Genomic DNA, 20,648 nt, shown 5'->3' with positions numbered 1-20,648 from the left:
TCACAGATCGGCAGCGTCTTGGACGCTCGACAGAGCCCCACTCGAGTTCGCTCCTCCGCTGGATGTTGTCCAAGCAAGGATCGCCTTTTCCGAAGCGGCCGGCGGGCTGGGCCTGCCGCAAGGGCGTCCAGTCAGCGCTGTTCTTTTCCGTAGGGGAAGACACGGAATAGACAACCCTTCTGCCCCTGGCGCCGAAACCACGCGAGAGTTGCTGGGACCGGCTGCTGTGCAACTTGAGGACCTGCAGGCCCTAGAGAGGTTTTTGGTCGACAGCTTTCTTTGCTGCGGATGTGGGAAAGAACAGCTCGGCGCCGTGGCTGATGCGCTGTGTTCCCGACTGCCAGCTGCGGGGGCGTTCTGGCCTCTTGCTGAGAAAACGGTGTTTTCGGCGTTCGCCTGAGAGAGCGGGGCAACCACTGAAGCTCGCGTCCAGTCCGGAGTGCTACGCGGCTGTGTTCCGGGCTCTTCCGCGGAACCTACGGACTCTTGGCGCCTGGCGACGCGCTGTGGGGACCGAGCGCTCTCTCCAGCACTACTACACGGACTTGAGTTGGGCCGGACCACGGCGGACCCGATTTTCGAACGCGCCGAGGCGAGAAGCGGCGGAGGCAGCCACGTTGGTCGGCCGGGGGCGAGGTGGACGATAGAGGCAGGCACCGGAAGAGGCCACAACCGGGTCTCGTCGCCGCTGCACGGACTGAGGCGCCTCTGCAGACTGTCGACGCGGTGTGAACCCCACGACGGCGCTTTGATGGGAGCCAAGTGCGTGGGAGAAGGCGTGCGAGGCAAACTGCATCGCTTTTCAGCGCGGCGACAGGAGGCACATCTGAAGGATGGACGCGTAATCGGCCCAGCACCTGATCTGTTGTCGCCTGCAAACAGGGCCCTGGGCGAGTGGCTGAGTTTCCGACGAGAAAAAGGGGATCGGTTTTCTACACCATCGCAGACTGGTAAGCTGCACGAGCATCGAGCATGTCGTGTGGAGCTGCAAGAGAGAACTGCTGGAGGCATCGAGATGCTTCGACGGCAGGCGAGACGAGACGGCCGCAGTGCTGGAGACCGTCGTGCGAGGGCAACAGGGACCGCCCTCAATCCCTCGCATCTGGGAGGGGGGGAGAGACTGCGGCCGTGAGGCCAGAACCGTCGTTCGCGCGGGGCGTCATGGCAATAGCGTGTGCTGAGACAGTCAGAAGCGCTCGAGTCACTGGAAGTCCCCAGCGACTCGACACTGCATGCTGCCGTCGACCGGGCCGTGTGGATCTCCTCGCCGTACCGTGGAGAAAGGAAAACATTCGGCGTCGTGCGGCTCAACTCGCAACTGTTTGGAGGCCGCCGAGGACTGCCGCAGCAGTGAGCAAGTCTGGGCGCCGAGCTCCTGGCATCTGGACTTCGCCCACACTTCTTGCTGACGTGCGCCACGGATAAATCCCTCCCGGTGGCTGCTGTCTTCCATGTTCTCCGCGGGTTCGTTAAAGCAGCACGCGGCGGCAGTGTGTGGAGGGGGGTCAGCTTCGTCGTTGCTGGCGCCGGCCGAGAGAAAACGCCCTCTTTCTGGACTACAACAGCAGACGCTCTGTGGAAGTTAGGATTTGGCGCACCTGACGGGGCCTCGTCTGCGCAGCTGTGCGAGCGAAAAGCAGCCCGAGAAGGCCCACACATGGGGAGAGTCCAGCAACTGGATTGTGGAAGGATGCGCCTTTCTGGGTTCGTCACGGGGATCGAAAACAGGATCCCAAGTTTTCCCGCAAGCGACTCCGCAATCGCATCTGCCTTTTCAAGCGCCGGAACGGCTTCGTCGGCTGCGCGATGAATCAAACGCAGGAGCGAGAGCGCACGGCTCAACGCAAACAGAGAGTCTGCTGCGTGCTCGGCAGATCTGGGGCTTCCAGTCCTCCAAAGGTGGGCCGAAGAAAACCCTTCCCTTTGCGTATTGCCTAGGCCGGCTGCTTCGCTTTCTGCTGGCGCGGCCGCTTGATCTCCAAGACACCTTGGGGAATTCTGCAGTGCCACGATTTGGTCTTCAAGCATTCCTTGGGCGCACCGGGCGAACACGATGTTGTGGAGACAGAGCTGCAAAAGAGCCTGAAGCCGCTGCGCCCCCAACTCCAGCTCCGCATGCAAGTTCCTTCTCTCGATAGGAAGCCTGCACACGGCTCTCCGGGCTAAATCTGCAGCTGAACAGCGCGCACAGCCCCCATTTTTGACGCCCAGGAGAGCAGGAATGTCTAGAGCACTCACTAGGCGAGACGTTCCGGTGCTTGAAAAACCTGAGAACGGCGTCGCGAGAGGGGAACAACTGAAGGTTGTGCCCACAGCTGATGGTCTGTTCCCTAGTTCCGGAAGTCGCTCCACTAGACTGGAATACAGGCATAAGATAACTAGCCTCTGGCCTTGCAGGACAGCTTGCAGATGCGCGGTCGCGCTCGGATTCGATAGTGGTTCCAGGAACAGACCACTAGACGAGGCGGAGACGATCGAAGCCGGCTCAGGTGTCGCCTTCTGCTCGAGCGCACTTTGCTCCACTGCGCCTAGCTGGACGCACACCTGTGCAGGAACCACAGGCCAGCCGAGACACTCAGACCCACCGACGCAGTCTTGATCCACTTCGACCGGCAGCAACACATTTGAGGAAAGAGAGCCCTATACTTGTGCGTTGCGGAAGAAACAGTGCCAGGGGGCCGTACCTGAATGAGCGCCTGGAGAACGCAACGGACGGCATCCAGTGGCACATAGCCGTGTTTCAGAATCTGATCTGGAGCGAGGTTCCTGAGTGCCTGACGCCGAGAGCCGACCGGCGGGTTTAGAGGTCTCATCTGCTTCCCAGGTGCGCCTTTTGGAGCCTGTACCCAAGCAGCGCAGGGTGTTGCACACAACGCCGCAAGGGTTCGGCAACTGCATCAGAAATCGTCTCGCCACAGGCAACCCGACTGACTGTCGCTACCGAAGCTTCGAGCGCACAAGCAGAAAACTGCTTCGTAGGGTAGGCTGGAAGAAGTACTCAGAAGATGTTGCAAGGGTATCGCCTTACTGCATTTGGTCCCCATCGCTGAAGAGGCTGCAGTCGCGACGCTTGTGGTTCATTCGAAACGTCGGGCACGCCTGTCAGCCACGCTTCAAGGGTCGACTGGAAGTGTGTTTGCAAGGTCAGGTGTCGCATTGTTGATTCTTTGAAGCGCTGCAACTGGAGATTTAACTTCTTGATAGCGATCTCATATCCACTGTTTTGTTCCGTCAACTGTCGATTAGCTTCTTCGGCCGCTCGAAGCCGTTCCTTCGTTTTTTCAATGTTCTGGGCGGCAAGCTGCTGCAGGCGAAACTTCTGTGTGCGCCTCAAGGCGGTTATCTCTGCCTGGTGCGTTTCGTTCATGCGACTCGCCCACAGCTGCAAAAATGCACGAAAAGTGCCAAGGGATACATGGCCTGGACCAGCTGCCACACTCCCTGATGGAATTCAGACAGGAAACCTCCCGCGGAATGCGAAACTTCACGGCGCTTTTCGACATATACAACACACTCCCAAAAGTAGCTCGGAGACAGGTATCGCCTCGGCAAAATGTCAATCGTCCGACCGAAACATGCATGGCAGCAGGAGACACCGTGAGGCGTCCCGATTTACGTCATAGAAGTATCTGCGAACAGCACGGGGAAAAAGATCATTTTCCAGCGGCAGCGAACGCATCAAAACTTGCGCGACACGGCAACAGGGGTTGGAGCGACTTGAAGCAGTGTCTACTACGGCTGCTCGAGAGTACAGCTCTATACTCTCGCCCCTCCAGTTTGCCCACCTCCACATCTTTTAGTCTCTTTCGCAAAAGAGCGCCTTCTTCCAGAGAGAGCTTGGCTTCGTCCAGCTGCGTGAGGCAGGCCCGAATCTCGTCGGTCAATGCTTCGTTGCGTTGTCGAAGAATATTTGCTTCGACTCGAGAATGCGACAACGCGACTTCCTGTCGCTCGTTATCCATTTCGCGTTGATGAGCGACTTCGCGTAAGGTGGCGATCTCGCTTCTCAACTGTGCAATGGGAGCAACACCAGAGAGGCCAGTTGTTGCCTGTTCGGGCGGCTGCAGCGGTCCGAGGTTCGGAAGCCCCGGCGGGATCTTCCTCTCAACAGCGGAAAGGGAAGCTCTGCAGTATCCCTCCTCTGAGGACTCGACAAGGTCGCCATCTGTGAACAAAATGTTTCTCGCGGCCGACGCGGTGGCGGCACCGTCCCGTTGGCCTGTGCTGTTGTGCTCCACACACCGTCCTGCTTCGGAATGTGGTGTACGGGCTGTCTTCTCAAAGGAGCCCGGGCGTCGCTGCGAGACAGCCCCAAGAAAACCCTCGTGACGGGGCAAAAGACCTGTGCGTTATTACTATGTGTTGGAAGTTGGAACAGGCCGAAGAGAAAGCTCAGCTGAAGCAAAGAACTGAGGAGATAGGCTAACGGCGGTTGCGGCGGGGGGTGGTATGTGCTTCATAGAGGAGCAGAGATGGACTCTGACTCGAACGCCTACCTAGGACAACAGCGTGATCCTTGGAGACGTGACGAAGAAGTTCGACTATGACGGTGACTTGCTTCCTCGCTTGCTCGAGACGAGTTTCGGACAACGCATGCTGCCGCTGAGCCTCCTTCAGAGCCATGTGAATGGCCACACGCTCTCTTCGTTCGTCGGCGAGCCGATCAACGAGATCCCCATCTGTCGGACTCCACCGTCCAAAAATGTGTCCTCCATCGGCTCCGGTTGCCGAGGCGACTGTTCCAGCCTGGGAGAGTAGACTCTCCATGATCTCCTTTTTATACCGCTCCAGTCGCCGCATCGCCGTTTCCTCGGCCGATGCCTCGGCGAGAAGCTGGCGTTCCCTTGCGGACGCTTGCAGGAAGGAGAGACGGTGCTGAAGCGCAACCACTTGTTCTTTTCCCTTCTCTACACGTCGCGTTAACTGGGCACATCTTGCTTCGTGTAACCGGAGATCTTGCAAGGTGGCTTCTCGCTGTTCTTCAAGGTCGCAGCACCGCTGCTGGTAGAGGCCGCAGAGCCGTGCGACCAGCCGAGCCTGGGACGCCTCATCTGCGCGGACCTGGAAGTACGCCCCGCATATTGACCGCGCGGCCAGAAATGAATCTAATTCGTGCCCGAAACTTAGTGCTGGTTCCACAGAAGGCGTTCACTCGGAACGGCACGGGACTCACTTGTATCTGCAGGGCGTGGACCTGCTGGCGAAGCAAATTGCGGTCGCGTATACCCTCAGCCTCCCGAACGTTTTGGAGCTGCCACTGCTTGTAGCAGAGCGAGCCGAGCAACTGCGCGAAAGAAGCTCTTCGCTCCGCCGTAACGAGTCGTCTGCCCACAGCGAGGAACAGTTCACACAGTTGATGAATCACGGATCCCAGTGGAACCTCCATGTCCATGGCGTTCGGGTATCTAAGGTCTCCCGTCGAACTTCCTGCGCACGATCCAGTGCACGTGCGCACCTCGGTACGGCCCAGCGAAGAACAAGAGCCAGACTCGGCCGGAGACCAGGGAACTTTCGCCTGAACTGTCGGACGAACATCGAGCCCCAAGTCGCCGCTAGAACCCAACAAGACGTTCTGAGAAGGGTGGTTGCAGCCTGCCTTATCGAGAGAGGCGCCGCTGGTCACCAACGGTTCTTTGGTGGCGACAATTGCCACGACGTTCGTTAGCTCTTGAATGGCCTCAATTAGCCTGGGACAGCTGTCGGACGAGAGGGTGTATATGCACTTGTCCTGCTCACGCCCGCCTGATGCTGTGTCAAGACATGCAGGCCATGGGGGCTGTTCAGCGTCCCGTGAACTGCCAAGGCGCCGCTGCTTCGTCATATCCTGGTCGTAAGTTGCAGAGAGATGCAGTCGGTCAAAGTGGTGCTTGAGCGTCTCTAAAAGCTGCTCATGATCTTTCCGCTCTCGTCCGGCCCGGGCAATATGATCCTGGTGAATGGTGTCCAGTCGGCGTTTCCAAGTTTGCCGCTCCTCGCGAAGGAGCTTGCACTCGTCTTGAAGCTTGGCCTCGCCTAGCTCTAACTGCTGAATTTTCTGCATAGATAGATTATTTTCATTCCTGAGATTCTCGGCAGTCCTTTCCAGAGCACGCAGCCGTTCGCGAGTAAACGTTTCGTTTACCGACTGGTGGCTTTTTGGCTCTTCATCTTCGTGTGTCGCGCTTGCCTGATACACTCGAGCCCGGAGTTCGCGGCATTCATTTTGCAGATCAGACGCCCTAGCTTCGGCAAGGCCGAGAGCGTGCGACTGCACGAGCAAGGCAGCTGTGAGGCTGCACACACGTTCACTCAAGGCAAGTGTCTCAGGGTGCTTTTCGCGCTTACAACCGAGTTCTTCTCGTGAGTGAGGCTCTGAGGCTGCCAGTGTCGTTTCACACTCCGGAATCGTGTCGATTCGATTGGACGCATCCGACGCACTTGAAGGTATGGAATTTGGCGTTGCAAAGATGTCACTGAACTCTGCCGGTATCTCCAAAACTGGTGTAATCATGTCGGTTCCCGCCTGGGAGACTTGCGTGGAAGCGGCTGAATGAGGAAGGCCAAGTGACGCTGCTCGGACCAAGCGCTGCAGCACATCCAATGACTGTATGGTTTCTTTCAGCTGTTCCGACTTAACTTGCAACTGCTGTTCCAGAGTTCTAACTTTGTGCTGGATATTCGCTCTGAACTGCTGGTGCTGTTCTCTCTCATGTTCCCTGAGTTTCGAAACTTCCTCTTTAGCGGAATTTGATCCCGCAAGGATGCCTGTCAGATGATCGAGCTTCTCCCTTTGTGTGCGGAGCTGTATTTCCTGTGCAGCAACCCTGCCCAGGAGATTCCTTCTCTCGATGGCGTGCCGCTCAAGGGCCCCAGCCATATCTGCTGAGAGCTGCCCAATTTGCATGTCTTTCGCGTCTATAAGGCGACTGAACTCGATTGTTTTATCGCTCTTCTCCTGCTCCAGCTCGGCCAATCTTTGTTGAAAGTCGTGAGACAGCGCAGAAGCAGCTTGGGTCTGCAGCTCGCAAAATTGTCTGAACGCGTACAACGGGGGATTCTCCGGGGTTGTCTGTGTTTCGGCGTCATGAACTGGTAAGTGCCTTCCCGACTCCAGTGCACATATTTTTGCTTCACGCTGCACTTGGATATCCTCGACTGTCTGTTCTGCCTGTCGAAGTTTAACCGGTGTCTCTGTGAGGCTGCTGTTGAGCTTCGAAATCACCTGTCTCTCAGAAACGGTGGCTGTATCATTTGCCCCTCCTGCGTTCCTCAGCAAACTCAGCTCTGTCTCTCGTTGGAAGAGTTCTGCTTCCTTCTTGTGTAGCAACTTCCTAAGCGAACCGTTTTCCTCTGCGAGCCGAGTACTCAGTGCTTCGACGATGACGGAATCTTTCGCTTCTGTCGTGCGCTTGAGCGTCGGACACGGTTGGGAAGCCTCCGCTGCTCGGGAGCCTCCGCTGCCGCAGGCCGCTTCGCGTGATCTCTGTGCAGCCTGTCGCAGAATAAAGTTCTCCAGCTGTACTTGCTGGAGTTCGTGACTCTGTTTCGATATCTCATCTGATAGCCTCCCTATCTCCCGACATTTGCTCGCAACAGTAGTTCGCATATCCTGAATGATACGAGCCAAGGAGCGATTCTCCGTCTCAAGCTGCTCCACCAGAACTCTCAACTCTGCCTCCTGAGGCACCGGCAGCGTACTGTATTCATGACGAGTGCCAGCAACTTGCCCTTGGTGGTGGTCGACGCTGTCCAGCGTAGCTCGGAGTTTTTGCTCTCTTCGTTCAGCTTCTTCTGCTCGTCTCACGGCCTGTTCTAACTCTGATCTCACATCCGCTAGAATTTTCCCAGCCACGTTCGTCAGCCTTCCAGGGGCCATATTCCAGTCGGCATCTTGCACACCGCTGGGCAGACTGCCTTCGCAGCTGCGCAACCGCGCACAGAGAGCGGGTCCCAACATTGGCTCATTCAGTCTTTTGGGAATCATCTTGTGGCACATCTCCGATGCAGAAGTGTCGGAGCTTCGTGTCCAGCTCCTTGCTCTCTCCTGGCGCAGGGGGGACAGCCCATACGCAGAAACGTTGTCTGTCACGGGCACTGGCATGTACGGCTTCGGTAAAGGTGTTTCAGCGCAAGCTTTTTTTCCTGGTAGTGTACAGCCCTCGGTGTGCGAATAGACCTCTGCATATTTGGTAGAGGCTCGGTTAGTTTGAAGTACACTGTGCGGACCAAATCGTTGGCTACGCGGTGACATCGTTCCAGGACTTCCTGCAGGCTGTCCGAGAACCCTGTTCATAAAGAGAGTGCCCACGCCGTATGCACTCAAAGCCTTCTGGTCACCCTGGCTAGCGAGAGTGACGCATGCGACGAATTTCTGGATCCCGTAAGTGCTCCTCAACGTGAAAATACTCTTGCAACATTCTTCTCCATTGTATGTGGCCGTCTTCTGAAGACCGCGAATTGACGAAAATTCTGCTCTGGTGGCTTCTTGAACGGTCAGCAAAATCTCTATTCGTTGAAATCCCTGCGGTGCGAGGTGGAACGATTGCGGCCGGAAGTGAAACAGCGCTGGCAACGTGCAAGTCACTTCTACTGAGACCGCCCGCCGCAAGTGGTTGAACACCTTTACTGATTTCACATACGTCCTCCCTATGGCCACATAATGAAAACGGAGAGAGGAAGGTTCGATAGACAGTGAAACAGGCTGTACCACGTTCTGTGTCCTAGCTGTGAAGATATTGCAAGATCTGCTCCTGCATCGAGCCGCGCACCGACTTCTGCTGCGGACGAGGTTCGCCGTCTCGCGCGGTTGCAACGAAGTCCGGCTTCCCATCGTACCGTTTTGTAGAACAATACTGCTAGACATTCAGAAGCTTTCGGCATCGCGATTTGGAGTATAACTGCCAACGGAAGACCGAAGGCCTCGCCAAAAGAGGATATTGCTGGCGATGCCGCGAGACAATGAGTGTCAACTCGCAGAAGGTAACCTGAGTTTCCCCTTCCAAAAATGCAACACATCAGCCTGCTGTTCTCGGCATCTGAAGCAACAACCCCATTGTTGGTTCGTCAGAGCCGCTTTAGGGGTCCCCCGGATCGGTAGAGTGTGACTCCGAACTCTTTCGTCTGTTCCGAAAGACCATTTCGGCGAGTGTGACATCCTGAGCGCATGCAGGTTTTCTGGATCTGTCGTGAGGCATTTGGCAAGCTTTCAGCGCCCCTCACGAGAAAAGCTGTGAGCCGGTCGGTGCCCTGCGTTTAGTGCACGACCGCTACACCTAAGTTCTTGATTTGAAAAAAGCACCTGTAAATGGCAGCACGCGTACGCAATTTGGCTAGATTGTCGCCTCTTTCGGGCTTTTGATCGGCCACGTTCAAGACATAGTACTTTCAAGTCCGTCTTAGCTTCCATATCTCAGCTACGCACAAAGTTATCATGTTGCGCAAACAGACCAACTGCTGGGAATGCTTCATACCCATACGATCAAGCTAGGGCAGTCCGCTTCATATAGTGACTGATCATCAGTGGATCGTAGGCGAACCGCGGCGAAGGCTACTGACACCATCCCTACCGATTACCGCTCTCGAAGTTTCATCATTCATTTGTCCTCAAGGATGCCAGCATCGATTTCAGTCATCGTGCACTGGTTCGTAGGCCCCCCAGATTTGGTAGCAGTCCGAGATTTCGTGCCTGAAGAGCCCCAGTAATCAGCACCATCGTCGGCAGCTAAACGAAACATTTCTAGTTTATCTGAAGTGTCTTTTTCCCGGTCTCTATTGATTGCCTGCTCCAGCGCGCTATGGCGACTGAATGTCACAAAAATTTTCTGCGTTGACCGTCTGCAGACAATGTGAGACACCACAAAACCGCTGGCGTGTATGATCTTGCACTTAGAAAGCATAAACCTGCTTCTTGCACATTTCGCATCCACCCACAGCGGTGGACAATACAGAACATTCTCATTCGTATGCGTGGTATGAGGAGTTTTGAATCTATTTAACTCTCTTGCCGTGGTGTTCAAGGCGGCTTGCCGATGGTGGTGTGGGCAGCTTCTAAATCCCCTATTGGTCCATTAGTTGTTCATTGTCATCAAAACCCTGCTTGTACATAGGCTCAAAGAAAATTATCTACCATTCAGGCGGTTTCGGTAATTCGAAAAAACGGAGCAAACGTACACAATACTCGAAGAAAATCTCGGCCTGTTTACCCATGGTTGGTGGCAGCCAGGAAGAGTATTGATACAGACGCAAGTGAAGCAGGGTTTGCATTTTCTCTGTGACCCACAAGCAGGCCTAGCATCTGTTTGTTATGTGTCGCCGTGCTTTGCTTCGTTGGTGGTCCATCAGGATCTTAGGTATTGGGGGTACTGCGTCGTGAGGTCAAATTACACGGTGTCCGTAGCGCACGCTCTGGCATGATGCAAGACTTGTCGTTCGATGGCACTTTTGGCGTTCTACGAATCAATCCACGCAGCGTCAGGCAGCTCGCCTTTCTGTAGTCATTCCCACGAGTATTCGCTGTCCCCCTTTACCATAATCCTGCCTGGAGGAGACTTCGCACAAGGAAATCACTCCTCTCCCAACAGAGGATTCGATAGTGGCTTTAGGTGCCCGATCGGCTTTTTGTTTAAGCACTCAATTGTTTTTTATTCTTGTTGTTTCACGAGAAATGAATTTGTCGCTACAGTGGTAAAATACCACCCAATAATACCACTGTTGTGTTGACTCTCCTCCAGCAGCTGAACGATAGTGCGCTGTAATGGACGTTCATCCAGATTACCGTCACGGATTCCACAGCGTGAGCGCAGATTCATCTGCACCCCAACAGCGGATGCTGTGATGCTGTCTTTTTGTTTGACACTGAAGGGACACCCGCCCTAGCTTGCTTCCGCAAGTCGTGTGCCGTGGAATATTGCGACGGCCGTTGCTGGCCACGACCGCGTCGGCTTTCCACAGACCGCAAGCGATTCCTTTGTGTTGGTCATTTTGGACTCTGAAACATCGTCTCTTTGGTCGGGAGACACAGTTGAGGCCCCGACTTGTTCCTCCACCTCTGATTAACTTTCGGGGCAGTGACTGCCAGTGCCAAACCCACCCCGCGCGCTCGGTAGCGGGACTTTATAATCCAACATCTCACGATCCCCCTCTGTGGTTCCCTGTTTCTAGCGTCGCTTGGCTACGCCTGCGTGTCACTACCAACTCCTGCTGCCCTGGCAAGCGACGAAGTATATTGATCGCACGTGCCAGGATGCTGCTTCTAAATCTCTAATACAGAGTCATCTTTATTCTGCAGTCCCCATTCCTGTGGCTTTTGAAGTAGTGTATATCTCTCACGTTTGCCTCTCGAGTCTGCCGTCCTGTCGGAAGGCGTAGAGATATGCTGCTACCGTTACTGCAAGCTAATTCGGCGCCTCAACCAAGGGACTACCGATGTGTTGTGTGGAGCCGTCTTTCACATCAGCTGCTGCCGACATTATTTTTCGCCAGCCTGTGCGGAATAAATGGACGCTGGTACCGTGTTGCAACGAGTCACATCCGTAATCCACTATGATGACTTTGATTATTATTTGCCTGTCAAGCACACGCCCTGCAGGACAAAGCTTCAGATGTCCCGTTGGGAGTCGGCCATTCTGTCGGATGCCCGTTCTGTCACTTCATCTATTGAGTTCTCCGTAGCAAGTTATAGGAAAGCCTCGTGTGCCTTCTTTCTTTTCGTGCTGGGTGCGTCTATGTGTGAGGAAGCGAAAGACGTGCGGAGAGACAGCATAATTCTGTCGTTTTGTGCTTGGATTACCGGCGGTGACACACGTGTAACACGTAGTTCAGGCAAGCACAGGGGATATTGTGGGTGATTGCCACCATGCGGAGGTCGGCGCCGGCTCTTCTTCGTGCCGCATTAGCAGCAGGCACTGTCTTTACCGTGCGTGGGCTCCGGGTTCCGTGAATATCGCAAGCACACGCTGGCTTTGGTGTGGTATCAGCAGAACGCAAATCAGGACCCTTCCTTCCGCCATCGAATGCGACAGAAGCAGTAGCAAAGTCAGTGGAAGGCATGGATATGTTGGGGAGATTGAGGAAAAGAGAGAATTCATGTACGCTTGCCGATCAAGTTGTTGTGGTCGTGGATGGGGGCAGTACGGGGACTCGCGCAAAAGTCTTTGCAATCACTATGGAGTCGTGCCCTGGTAAAGGACGCGTAGCATTGCCGCAGAAGCTGCGATATCTGGGAAGTGGACTCAGGTTAACGGGCCTGAGGCAGCTACTGGAAACATGGATGGATACACATGCCACTGGCTGGGAGTCGAGGCCGGATATGTCTGTTACAATGACAAAGTATGTGCCAGATATCCAAATGAGAACCGCCCAGCTTGTTACGGAACTAAAACGTGACGTCGCTGGCTTCTTGCACAAGCATCTTTCGGAAGCGGAGGCCCGGAGAGCGAAGCAGCTGGGAGTTCCGGTGCTTGTGCATAGTACTGCTGGAATACGTGATTTCCACGATTGGTACGTGGATGGATTATTTTTGCTTCTTCGCTCTGCAATAAATCATCCCTTCCTTGTTGGTGGTTACACCTTTTTCACAAACCCCGACCTGGCGAGGCCAATAACAGGTGAAGAAGAGGGACTTTTCGCATTTTTGACTTTGAATTTTCTGGCCTAACGCTTACCCTTTTTCCCTACGTCTGATCTGAATCGTCAGATGCAGGGAATGGCCGGCCTGGTGGAGGTCGGGGGGCGGCATCACTGCAGGTTGTTTCGCCGATAGATGAGTCGCAGATCTTACCATCGTTCGTAAAAACCACCACTTTGAAGGCAAATGGAGATAGGCGGCAGCAATTTTCTGCGGAGGGGAAGCTCGTCTCAGTGTCATTCATGCAGCTTGGCACCACCAGTGCAGCTGGACTTCTGCTCAAAGGTATATGCCAGCAACAACAATTCTTAGAAGACGGGATATGCCATAATCCTTGCATGCCGCAGGGCTACGAACAGCCGTGCTCTGCCGGGCCGCTGAAGATCTCTCTAGATGGGCAAGTTGATGTCGATACTCAGCTGCGGAAGAATCGCCTCATACCAGCTGCGACTTATTCCTCGTCTTCTAATCTCGCAATCTCGTCGAGGCCTTTAAACGTTTACGGCTGCACAGCGATTGGCATGAATTCGTTTGCGACTTTGGAAGACCGGATTACCGTTCAAGGCTGTACCAAGATTTTGGGAACCGGTGATTTTGAGACGTGCTTCGCTCAAGTCGATATGATTCTCCTAAACCCACCGGTGCCGCTTCCAGCGAATTTGGAGGCGTCGTCGACGGGATTTGACTCACTAGGTCAAGTTTCCAGGCTCGTTTCAACAAATGCTCCCGTGTTCATCACCGGAGCCGGCTTTCTGGACGGCATTCGGACGCTTCAGAGAATCGGATTCCTCAAAGAATTCCACGGAGAGGCAGGTTTTCTTGCACAGGCAGCAGGGAGATTTTGCAAGTTGCCGGTGAAACACATCCCCGGAAAGGGACTCATGATCGATATACCTGACCAGGAGTTGCCGGTAACGCCCTTCACCATCACGTTTTGCCAGGAGCTTGCGATGTCGGTAGGATTGTTGAGGTATTTGCAATCAGGAACATATTTACCCAGTGACATAATTTTTACAGATCAGGTAATTGGCGCCGAGGGTAAGGTGCAGGGACAAATGGGCTGGCCATTGGGTGCTGTTCTCTACAGGGCTCTGTCACAGAAACGGTGGTCGCGGGAAATGTACGAGCTGGGTCCTACAGTTAATTTTTTAGAAGCGATCCATGATTCTGATTGATGTCCGGAGTCGGGTGACAGCGAGTATATCGACAGCGTTGTTCCTTCGAGCGGTCTAGTTTACGTTGTTAATATCGGTTCAGTCAGCAAAGCGGAATGAGGGGACCTTAGCACCGGTGGTCAGCGATGAAGCAGTGGCGCGACTTCAAGATTTTTGTTCAAGCTTTGCGTGGTCAATCCCTGGCCTTCCGAAAACCGTCGGATGAGCTGCGGCGTCTCAAAAGCGTAAAAACCACCCCGAACGGTGTGAGAATGTCAATGGGGGCTGTATTGCAACGTTTGTGCTGTCAAATCGCGGTTCCGTATGTGTGGATAGTGTAGCATCGAGAATCGTTTTCTAGGCACGAACGTCCTACATGGGACGCTATTTTCATCGGGCTCTGTTTCGTTGGAACGGCTGCGTAAAGCGTGACGTTTGGAAAATATTTCTGCAGTGGTGACCATGTTGGTTTCACATGCATGTCTTCATATGACGATCGTGGTTGCTGAGGTTTCTTCTTACTGTAGTGACAAGTTGACAGCGGTTGCCGGAGAACTCGTCGTACGCTGCCCTCCAGTGAGAGGCGCCCTACATATTTAGTGTACGAAGTACAACGAGGAGCCCCCAGACAGTCGTTCATGCTCGGCTTTATTTCGGCGTGATACCGTGTCAGCCCGTTTCCTGAGGACTTCTGGCTCTAGAAAGGAGCATCATTTCGTATTGGCACAACGCACAAGAGCGGAGGTTTTAGTGTGAGATGGCATACCGTTGAAGCGGCACGGAACCTAGTTTAGTATAGGCCTGGCAAATCATTCGCAGGAGTGTTTTGTATCAGTCAAAAATGGAAACAAGTACACGCAAGAGCTACGCCCCTTTCGCTTCTCAAATTGCTTATTTTTACATTTTTTTTCATGGTGTGGCATTATCTGGCGGACTAGCAAAGAAGTGATCTGCCGAAGTTACCAGCACATTTTGAGAACCTCCGTGCCTCATGTCGCGCTCTCGTACCGAGCGCGCGGTCGGATGACCGTCCGCCGCGACCCCCAACGGAAGAAGATGTGACCCCAAGGGCTTGATTTTCCGCTCACAGTTGAAATTCGTAATTTTAGAAAATCCCATGGGGGAAGGTAAGTTAAGAAGGAGAGACAAAACAGTATGGCAGTAACCTTCAGGAGGTACTGCGTGGCCAAATAACGGCTCTCGAGGGCCCCACGCGTCGATTCAAATGTGCGAGTACTTGGCTAGCTCCTGCCTATTTGCGGCATCAGTCGAGTCGACTGGGACTCGATCGTTCCATTGTCGACTTCTCGCATGGCGCCGAAATTGTTCGGCTGAGGCCTGTTTCCCGAGGCCGAGGAGAGAAAACTTTAGAGCCAGACCCAGGAATTTCGTCGGAAGATAGCGTGTCCAACGACGAAACGGAAGGACGATACTGTTCCTCCCTTTCTGCTGGCAGTGCCACGTCCAATTAGTTGTGGCCAGCTAACTAGCATCTCGTTGCGGTGACACCACCGGTCACCGATTTTCCTTGGTTTGCAACGCATTGGTTCTCTCGTTCTCTTGCTATGAACACTCTTGTTATGAACCATTTTCAAAGTTGCATCCGCATACAGGCTTTCCCATTGCTTTCCCCAGAGGCATGTTCACTTCGGAAAAACCCAACTTCAACTCCAACAAGGCTACCTGGAGACTGTCTGCTCCGGCGGGATAGGACTACGATGATCCTCAGCATAGCCCTGAACAATGAACTTATGAACGGTTCAAATAACCTCCACAGCGTGGATATCTTTCCTAAGCCACTTCCGCATCTCTGCTGCGTCACATCTCCGCGCGGGCGCACCGGAGAATCAGCGACTGGGCGTACAATACAAACTACACGAGAACGCAACTACCCATTATGCTAGCGGACAGGGAGCTGGAAATTCCCCAATAGATCAAGCGTCGAGTGCGTCTGCCCCTGCACTTGAACGACTCCTCATACGCACACCCATCTTCCTTCCACAAGTGAAGGGTAGCAGCAGCGGCGACTCTGAGCCACTCTGGTTAAAGCACACAGCCGCTTCGCCCCCCTGAACCCCAACAATGCAGAGGCGGGATTCTGGGGACCGCTCCACCCGCGCTTCTAGCGGGATTACGTCTCTCGGTGACGTACTCGTTCCTGCCAAAGACCACCTGACGTCCCAGGTTCTTCGATCAAGCAGCATACAAGCACCCTTGACACACGAACTCCAGCGACTAGGTTATTTCAATTATGACGCAAAGGAGTGGGTCGGTCGGAATCACAAGTACAAGCAGGAAGTCGTCCGATATGGCCACTTCGCTCTTGCACTTGAGGCAGAGGTGAACAAGCTCGAGTAAGAGACGCGACATTTGTTACCAGTTTCAAAGTTCTTGTCCAGCGGCAACTCCTGCTGAGTTCTTGTCCTCTGAAGACGGAAAGTGTTGTTGTGATCACTATCCTCTCGTGAGCGTCAGCGCTATTTTCAGTATGCACACAAGGAATGAAGATTTACACTTGACCCGAACCTAGTCTGAATGACGTATCTTGGAAAGAAAAGCTGGTGGATTTGTCGACCGACGGTGGGTTCCCGCTGCCTTCAGAGGATTTTGCAATGGAGGCTGCACCAGAATGTTACATTCGTGTTACCAGTATCTTCTTGTATGAATCCACTGCCAGGGGAGATTCGTTATGTGAGCTGCTGCGCGCGAGCACCACACACGAGAACCGTGTCCAGGAGCTTCACGCCATGGCGACTCGCGTTCTATTGGCTTCCTCTCGGGTTGCAGTAATGGCGACCCGAGAAAATTTACTTTTTTTGGAAATTTTCTCATCGAATTCTCAGATTTTTAGCTGTCTCAAGCAGTGGGGTCCGGTGGGGTGGTAGTGTACGGCAATCATAAAGAACTTGGTGTCTGTTCCCCATAACTGGAGTATACTCATGCTCGGACGACTGCAGAACCCGAAGCTCTCGTGGGTGAAGGTCGGCAGACGTTTTCGTTCGACAGTGTGCGAATCTGACGTGCAATGCCCTTATGCAGCGCTGTTGCCGTCTGTCATCCAAGTCATGTCTTGTGCTGACCTGGATGATGCTGGTTTGTAGGCAACAGTTTGAAGCAGAATCAAACGAGTTCCGCTTTCTGTGTGAGCAAGTTGAAGCTGCTCAACGGGAGTATGCGAATCTGGAGGCTCTCTACAAACAAGGTATGGTCATCGCCGCAGCTGGCGGCCCACCAGAAGTCCATGGCGCCTCATCTTTTTACAGACGGTGACATGACTACTGTAGTTTTTGTTGCTTCTGTAAACAGTTATCTATGGTTGTATTCGAGAGCTGGGGTCTTGCACCTTTGAGGTTTTTTGTTTTAGATGCTGAGCGAGATTGTCTCTCCTGATTCGCCACACGATCCTGGCGGCATGCTGTACATTCCATATTCAAGGGGAATAATCGTGTACGCTTTGGAATTGTGAGCTTATTGTGTGCAGAACAGCGGGATAAAGAAGAAGCCGAAAGAGCCCTCCTAATGGCCCGGCGACGGAGAGATTCGCAGTAGGCATTGGCAGTTGATGAACTCCGGCAGTCAGAAAGATACCGTGGCTAGTACATAGGTTTCTTTGCCCACTAGCCAGGTTCTTGCTTGAGATAGTCGAGGTTTTTAGTGAAGTATTCATGGGTAGCGTTCGCTGTTCACGTGGATTTGCAAAACGGTTGTGTTTGTCGGGGTTGCAGTGGTGTCCCGGCTGCTGGTGTGGACCTGCCCTCGGAAACGGTGGTATTTGCACCCGGTGCGGCGAGAAACAAATAGCTACTCTCTGGATTGAGTTTGCAGCAATAAAGCAGAAGAGTAACTGTCTTTTTTGTTGTGCCCAATTACGGGGCGTTTCACACTTTGTCCTCACTTCAGGCAGAAAAAGCATGAAACATTGAAGAAGGAAGTCGGCGAATTAATCACCAACCTGTGCAAAACGGTGAGCCTTCTTTTGGGAGAGCCGCCAGCTTTTTGTTTAGCTGCCAAGTTCTCAGTCGACCATATCGCTGCCATTCAAGCTTACAACAGACCTACCGGTGTTGAGCTGCCTTGTTGAAAAGTGCGCGCGCCACGTGCCGCTGCGTTTGTGAAGTCCCCATCCGTACATCGGTGGTGTTCGTTCTTAGTCGCGTTAGATCGACAAGCTCCCGAAGAATCTACTGCCGCAAACAATCACGGGAAATCCAGAAAGAACACGAGTCTCAGGGAGCAAACGAAGGCGTCTCCTGTACACGAAGCGAATCCGCAGGACTTGGGGGAACTCGAGTAGTTTGCCTTTTGATGCAGCCAAACGACCTCCGCGTAATCACAAAGCGATTCCTTCCACCTTTTCTGATTCGTGGAGGTCTCCGCTGGTGCCTTCTTTGTTTTCGTTTGCAGCAAGACGAAGCTGAAAAAAAGTATATTAAGTACCTGGTGAGTTTCCCATTCCAAACGTTCCAGCGGTCGGAACTGCATTATTATTTGGGAAGGCGTGCTGCCGCCAGCACAGGAACTTAGCGCCCTGGCATTGTGTGGTACTGAGCCAGAGAGGTCCCGCTGGACAGGCAGGCGCCTATAAGCGGTTTGACTTGAGGGTTACCAGGGCTGATGCAAAAGGTCGCCTCACCTGTCGTAACGTTTTTGTGTACCGTTTTCGTGAGAGTAACCAGTTTTCGGAACCAAATGCTTCCCAAAGGAGGAGACATCGCACCCGCCGGACGGCCACCGAAACCACCCTAGTTCTCCGCCGTATCACAAGAGGTCTCGGAATCCGATTTCGAGAAAAAGTCGGTGAGGTTCCTGATTGTATGTTCTCAGGAGACGTGGACAGAGAAACAGAGGGTTATCCAGGACAGGCAAAGGATTGAAGCGGAGAGGCAAGCCCTTGAGGTAAGACGAGAGGAGTACGGACTGAGGATAAAGCTGGTGGTTATAGAAGTCTGTACGCCGTTTTTTTCAAATGTTCAGCGTAGCAAAGGCACGTTATATACTCATTGCGCCAGTCAGTGACTTTTCTTTGAGTATGCTGTCTTCAAGACAAGCTGAGGCCAGGGAAAAGCAAGAGCCATTGGGTCCCCCGTTTCGAGTCCATCCTCTGGTTCGTGCGTCCACAGTGAAGATTCATGATCGGAAAAAGTCGTCTTTCGCTAATCATCCGATCCAGGTGCAACCGCCATTCTTCACTTCGGATGTGGGCGTTTTGTCTCCCAATCAGCGGTTTTGTTCTAGCTTCACATCAGGGGCCGTTGTCTTCTGATAGTCGTTTAGGATATCCATTCGCTGACACGCGTGGATGACTTTGTGACTGAGTGATCCTTATTTCGAAAAAACTAGCTTTCGTAGGAGAAAGAAAAAAGGGGCATCTATAAGAGGATCTAGCAGGACAACTTACTGGGAGGGGGCGTGCTCCAAACCATGCAAAATATGGATACGTGTTCTGGGGTTTGCGTCAGGCCTCTTCCTGACTGGTGTTGAGCAAGCTGGTGGAGGGGTTACGCGCTTGGGCGTCTTTCTGTGTGTGTCTTTCGCGTGCGTTGGACAGAAAAAGACCGAAAACAGCCTTCGGGAAGTTCAGAGACTGGAGGTAAGAACTCTCGTGTTCTTGAGAACAGGCCTTCTATAAAGCATGTCAGTTGTTGAGCTGGCGGCTTCTTGGCAGGAAATCTCTAGCTGTGACAGCGGTGTCTGGGATACCCCACATATACCATGACACAAAATACATGCACGTAGGCTGTGCACGCGACTGTCTCCGCTTATATGTCATTGCAAGCTTTAGCGAGACGCGTATCACTGTTTCCCTGCTCGCGTTTCGCAAGATGTGGTTAAAAACGTTCGTGGCACAGAATACCTCAAATTGGCATTGCCTATATGCAGCGTGCGACGGTGGTTTGCTGGCGATTTCAGCAGGCACGCACCCTCATGCGTTTTCCTTCGCTGTTCGTAGGAATCCATCATGGGAATCCGGTTCGATTTCCAGCAGGCGTGGAGCGACGCAAAGGCAAGCGTTCACACTATTCTGCGTGGCGTGCTCTCGGAGGGTGTCCCGCGTTTCGGCGGTTGCCCTCAACTGCGTTAGGCAGACGTTTCGGGTTTACCTATTCTGTGCACTCGACTTGGTTTGCAATTCTTCGCTGACGGGGTCCCTCGGCGGGAGTCCGGGTGTGACGGCCGCGTTTCTTGAAGGAATTCCGAGACGAAAGACTTCTTTCACACTTTTGTCCCTTGTGTCCTGCTTGCAGGAGATTGACATTATCGGGTTGCTGCGGGCGACAAAGACAAGGCCTGGCGAGGAAGACTGGTTTGCCGCACGCACACGTGCGCTGCCCAAGACGAAGCCACCTACATGGGCGAAAACGAGGTCCCCCTCTTGAAGTGACAAGAATTTTTTTTATTCTGGGGTACTGTGAAGACTGAATGCCAAGTCTCACACGTTCAGCCGGTGGTGCCAAAAGCCGTTAAACATGCAACTGCAAGAGTTGGAAGGACGGTTGTATGCCGGCGCAGAATTATGCTGATTTGCAGTTTCTCCCCCCTGCAGAAACGTTGAGAGTTCGTGTAGCACGCCTTCTCCAAATGGCGTGCCTGGAAACTGAGAGTGCTTTCAGTCTCAGCAGGACTCTCCCCACGACGCAGGATTTGCTGAAGCAAGAACGGGAGACCCCCAGTCGGGGGTACGGTTTATTTTCGTTTCGATTCCTAGGTCCTGTTGACTCGTAAATGTATCAGAAACTTTCACTGGGATGTAACTATCGGGGCGCGATATGTGTACTATTGCTGACAGGAGATGTACAAGCATCTTTCCCTATCCCGACCTTTACCTGCCCGCTGCCAAACACGGTACTGTCATGTTAAATTACTTATCCACATGACAGTCGTTTCCAATC

The 20,648-nt window shown here is 53.4% G+C and overlaps 3 protein-coding genes across 3 annotated transcripts; 2 read left to right on the top strand and 1 right to left on the bottom strand.

The window, feature by feature from the left end:
- NCLIV_047420 (conserved hypothetical protein) lies at positions 1-7,963 on the bottom strand (the record flags this gene model as incomplete). Its single annotated transcript, XM_003884293.1, has 6 exons — positions 1-2,544; positions 2,685-2,840; positions 3,029-3,382; positions 3,786-4,165; positions 4,497-5,061; positions 5,174-7,963. The coding sequence occupies 6 exons, from the start codon at positions 7,961-7,963 to the stop codon at positions 1-3; spliced, it is 6,789 nt and encodes a 2,262-aa protein (XP_003884342.1).
- A 4,883-nt stretch (positions 7,964-12,846) lies between these two features.
- On the top strand, positions 12,847-13,779 carry NCLIV_047410 (hypothetical protein; the record flags this gene model as incomplete). Its single annotated transcript, XM_003884292.1, has 1 exon — positions 12,847-13,779. One exon carries the CDS (start codon positions 12,847-12,849, stop codon positions 13,777-13,779), a length of 933 nt encoding a protein of 310 aa, XP_003884341.1.
- A 2,061-nt stretch (positions 13,780-15,840) lies between these two features.
- On the top strand, positions 15,841-20,135 carry NCLIV_047405 (hypothetical protein; the record flags this gene model as incomplete). Its single annotated transcript, XM_003884291.1, has 8 exons — positions 15,841-16,112; positions 16,860-16,960; positions 17,240-17,303; positions 17,659-17,722; positions 18,163-18,198; positions 18,583-18,654; positions 19,307-19,348; positions 20,004-20,135. 8 exons carry the CDS (start codon positions 15,841-15,843, stop codon positions 20,133-20,135), a joined length of 783 nt encoding a protein of 260 aa, XP_003884340.1.
- Positions 20,136-20,648: the final 513 nt, after the last annotated feature.

This window comes from Neospora caninum, chromosome X (genome assembly GCF_000208865.1).
Source record: "Neospora caninum Liverpool complete genome, chromosome X".
NCBI lineage: Eukaryota > Apicomplexa > Conoidasida > Eucoccidiorida > Sarcocystidae > Neospora > Neospora caninum.
Note: the sequence above shows the minus strand (reverse complement) of the source record. Positions and strands in the feature narration are given on the sequence as shown.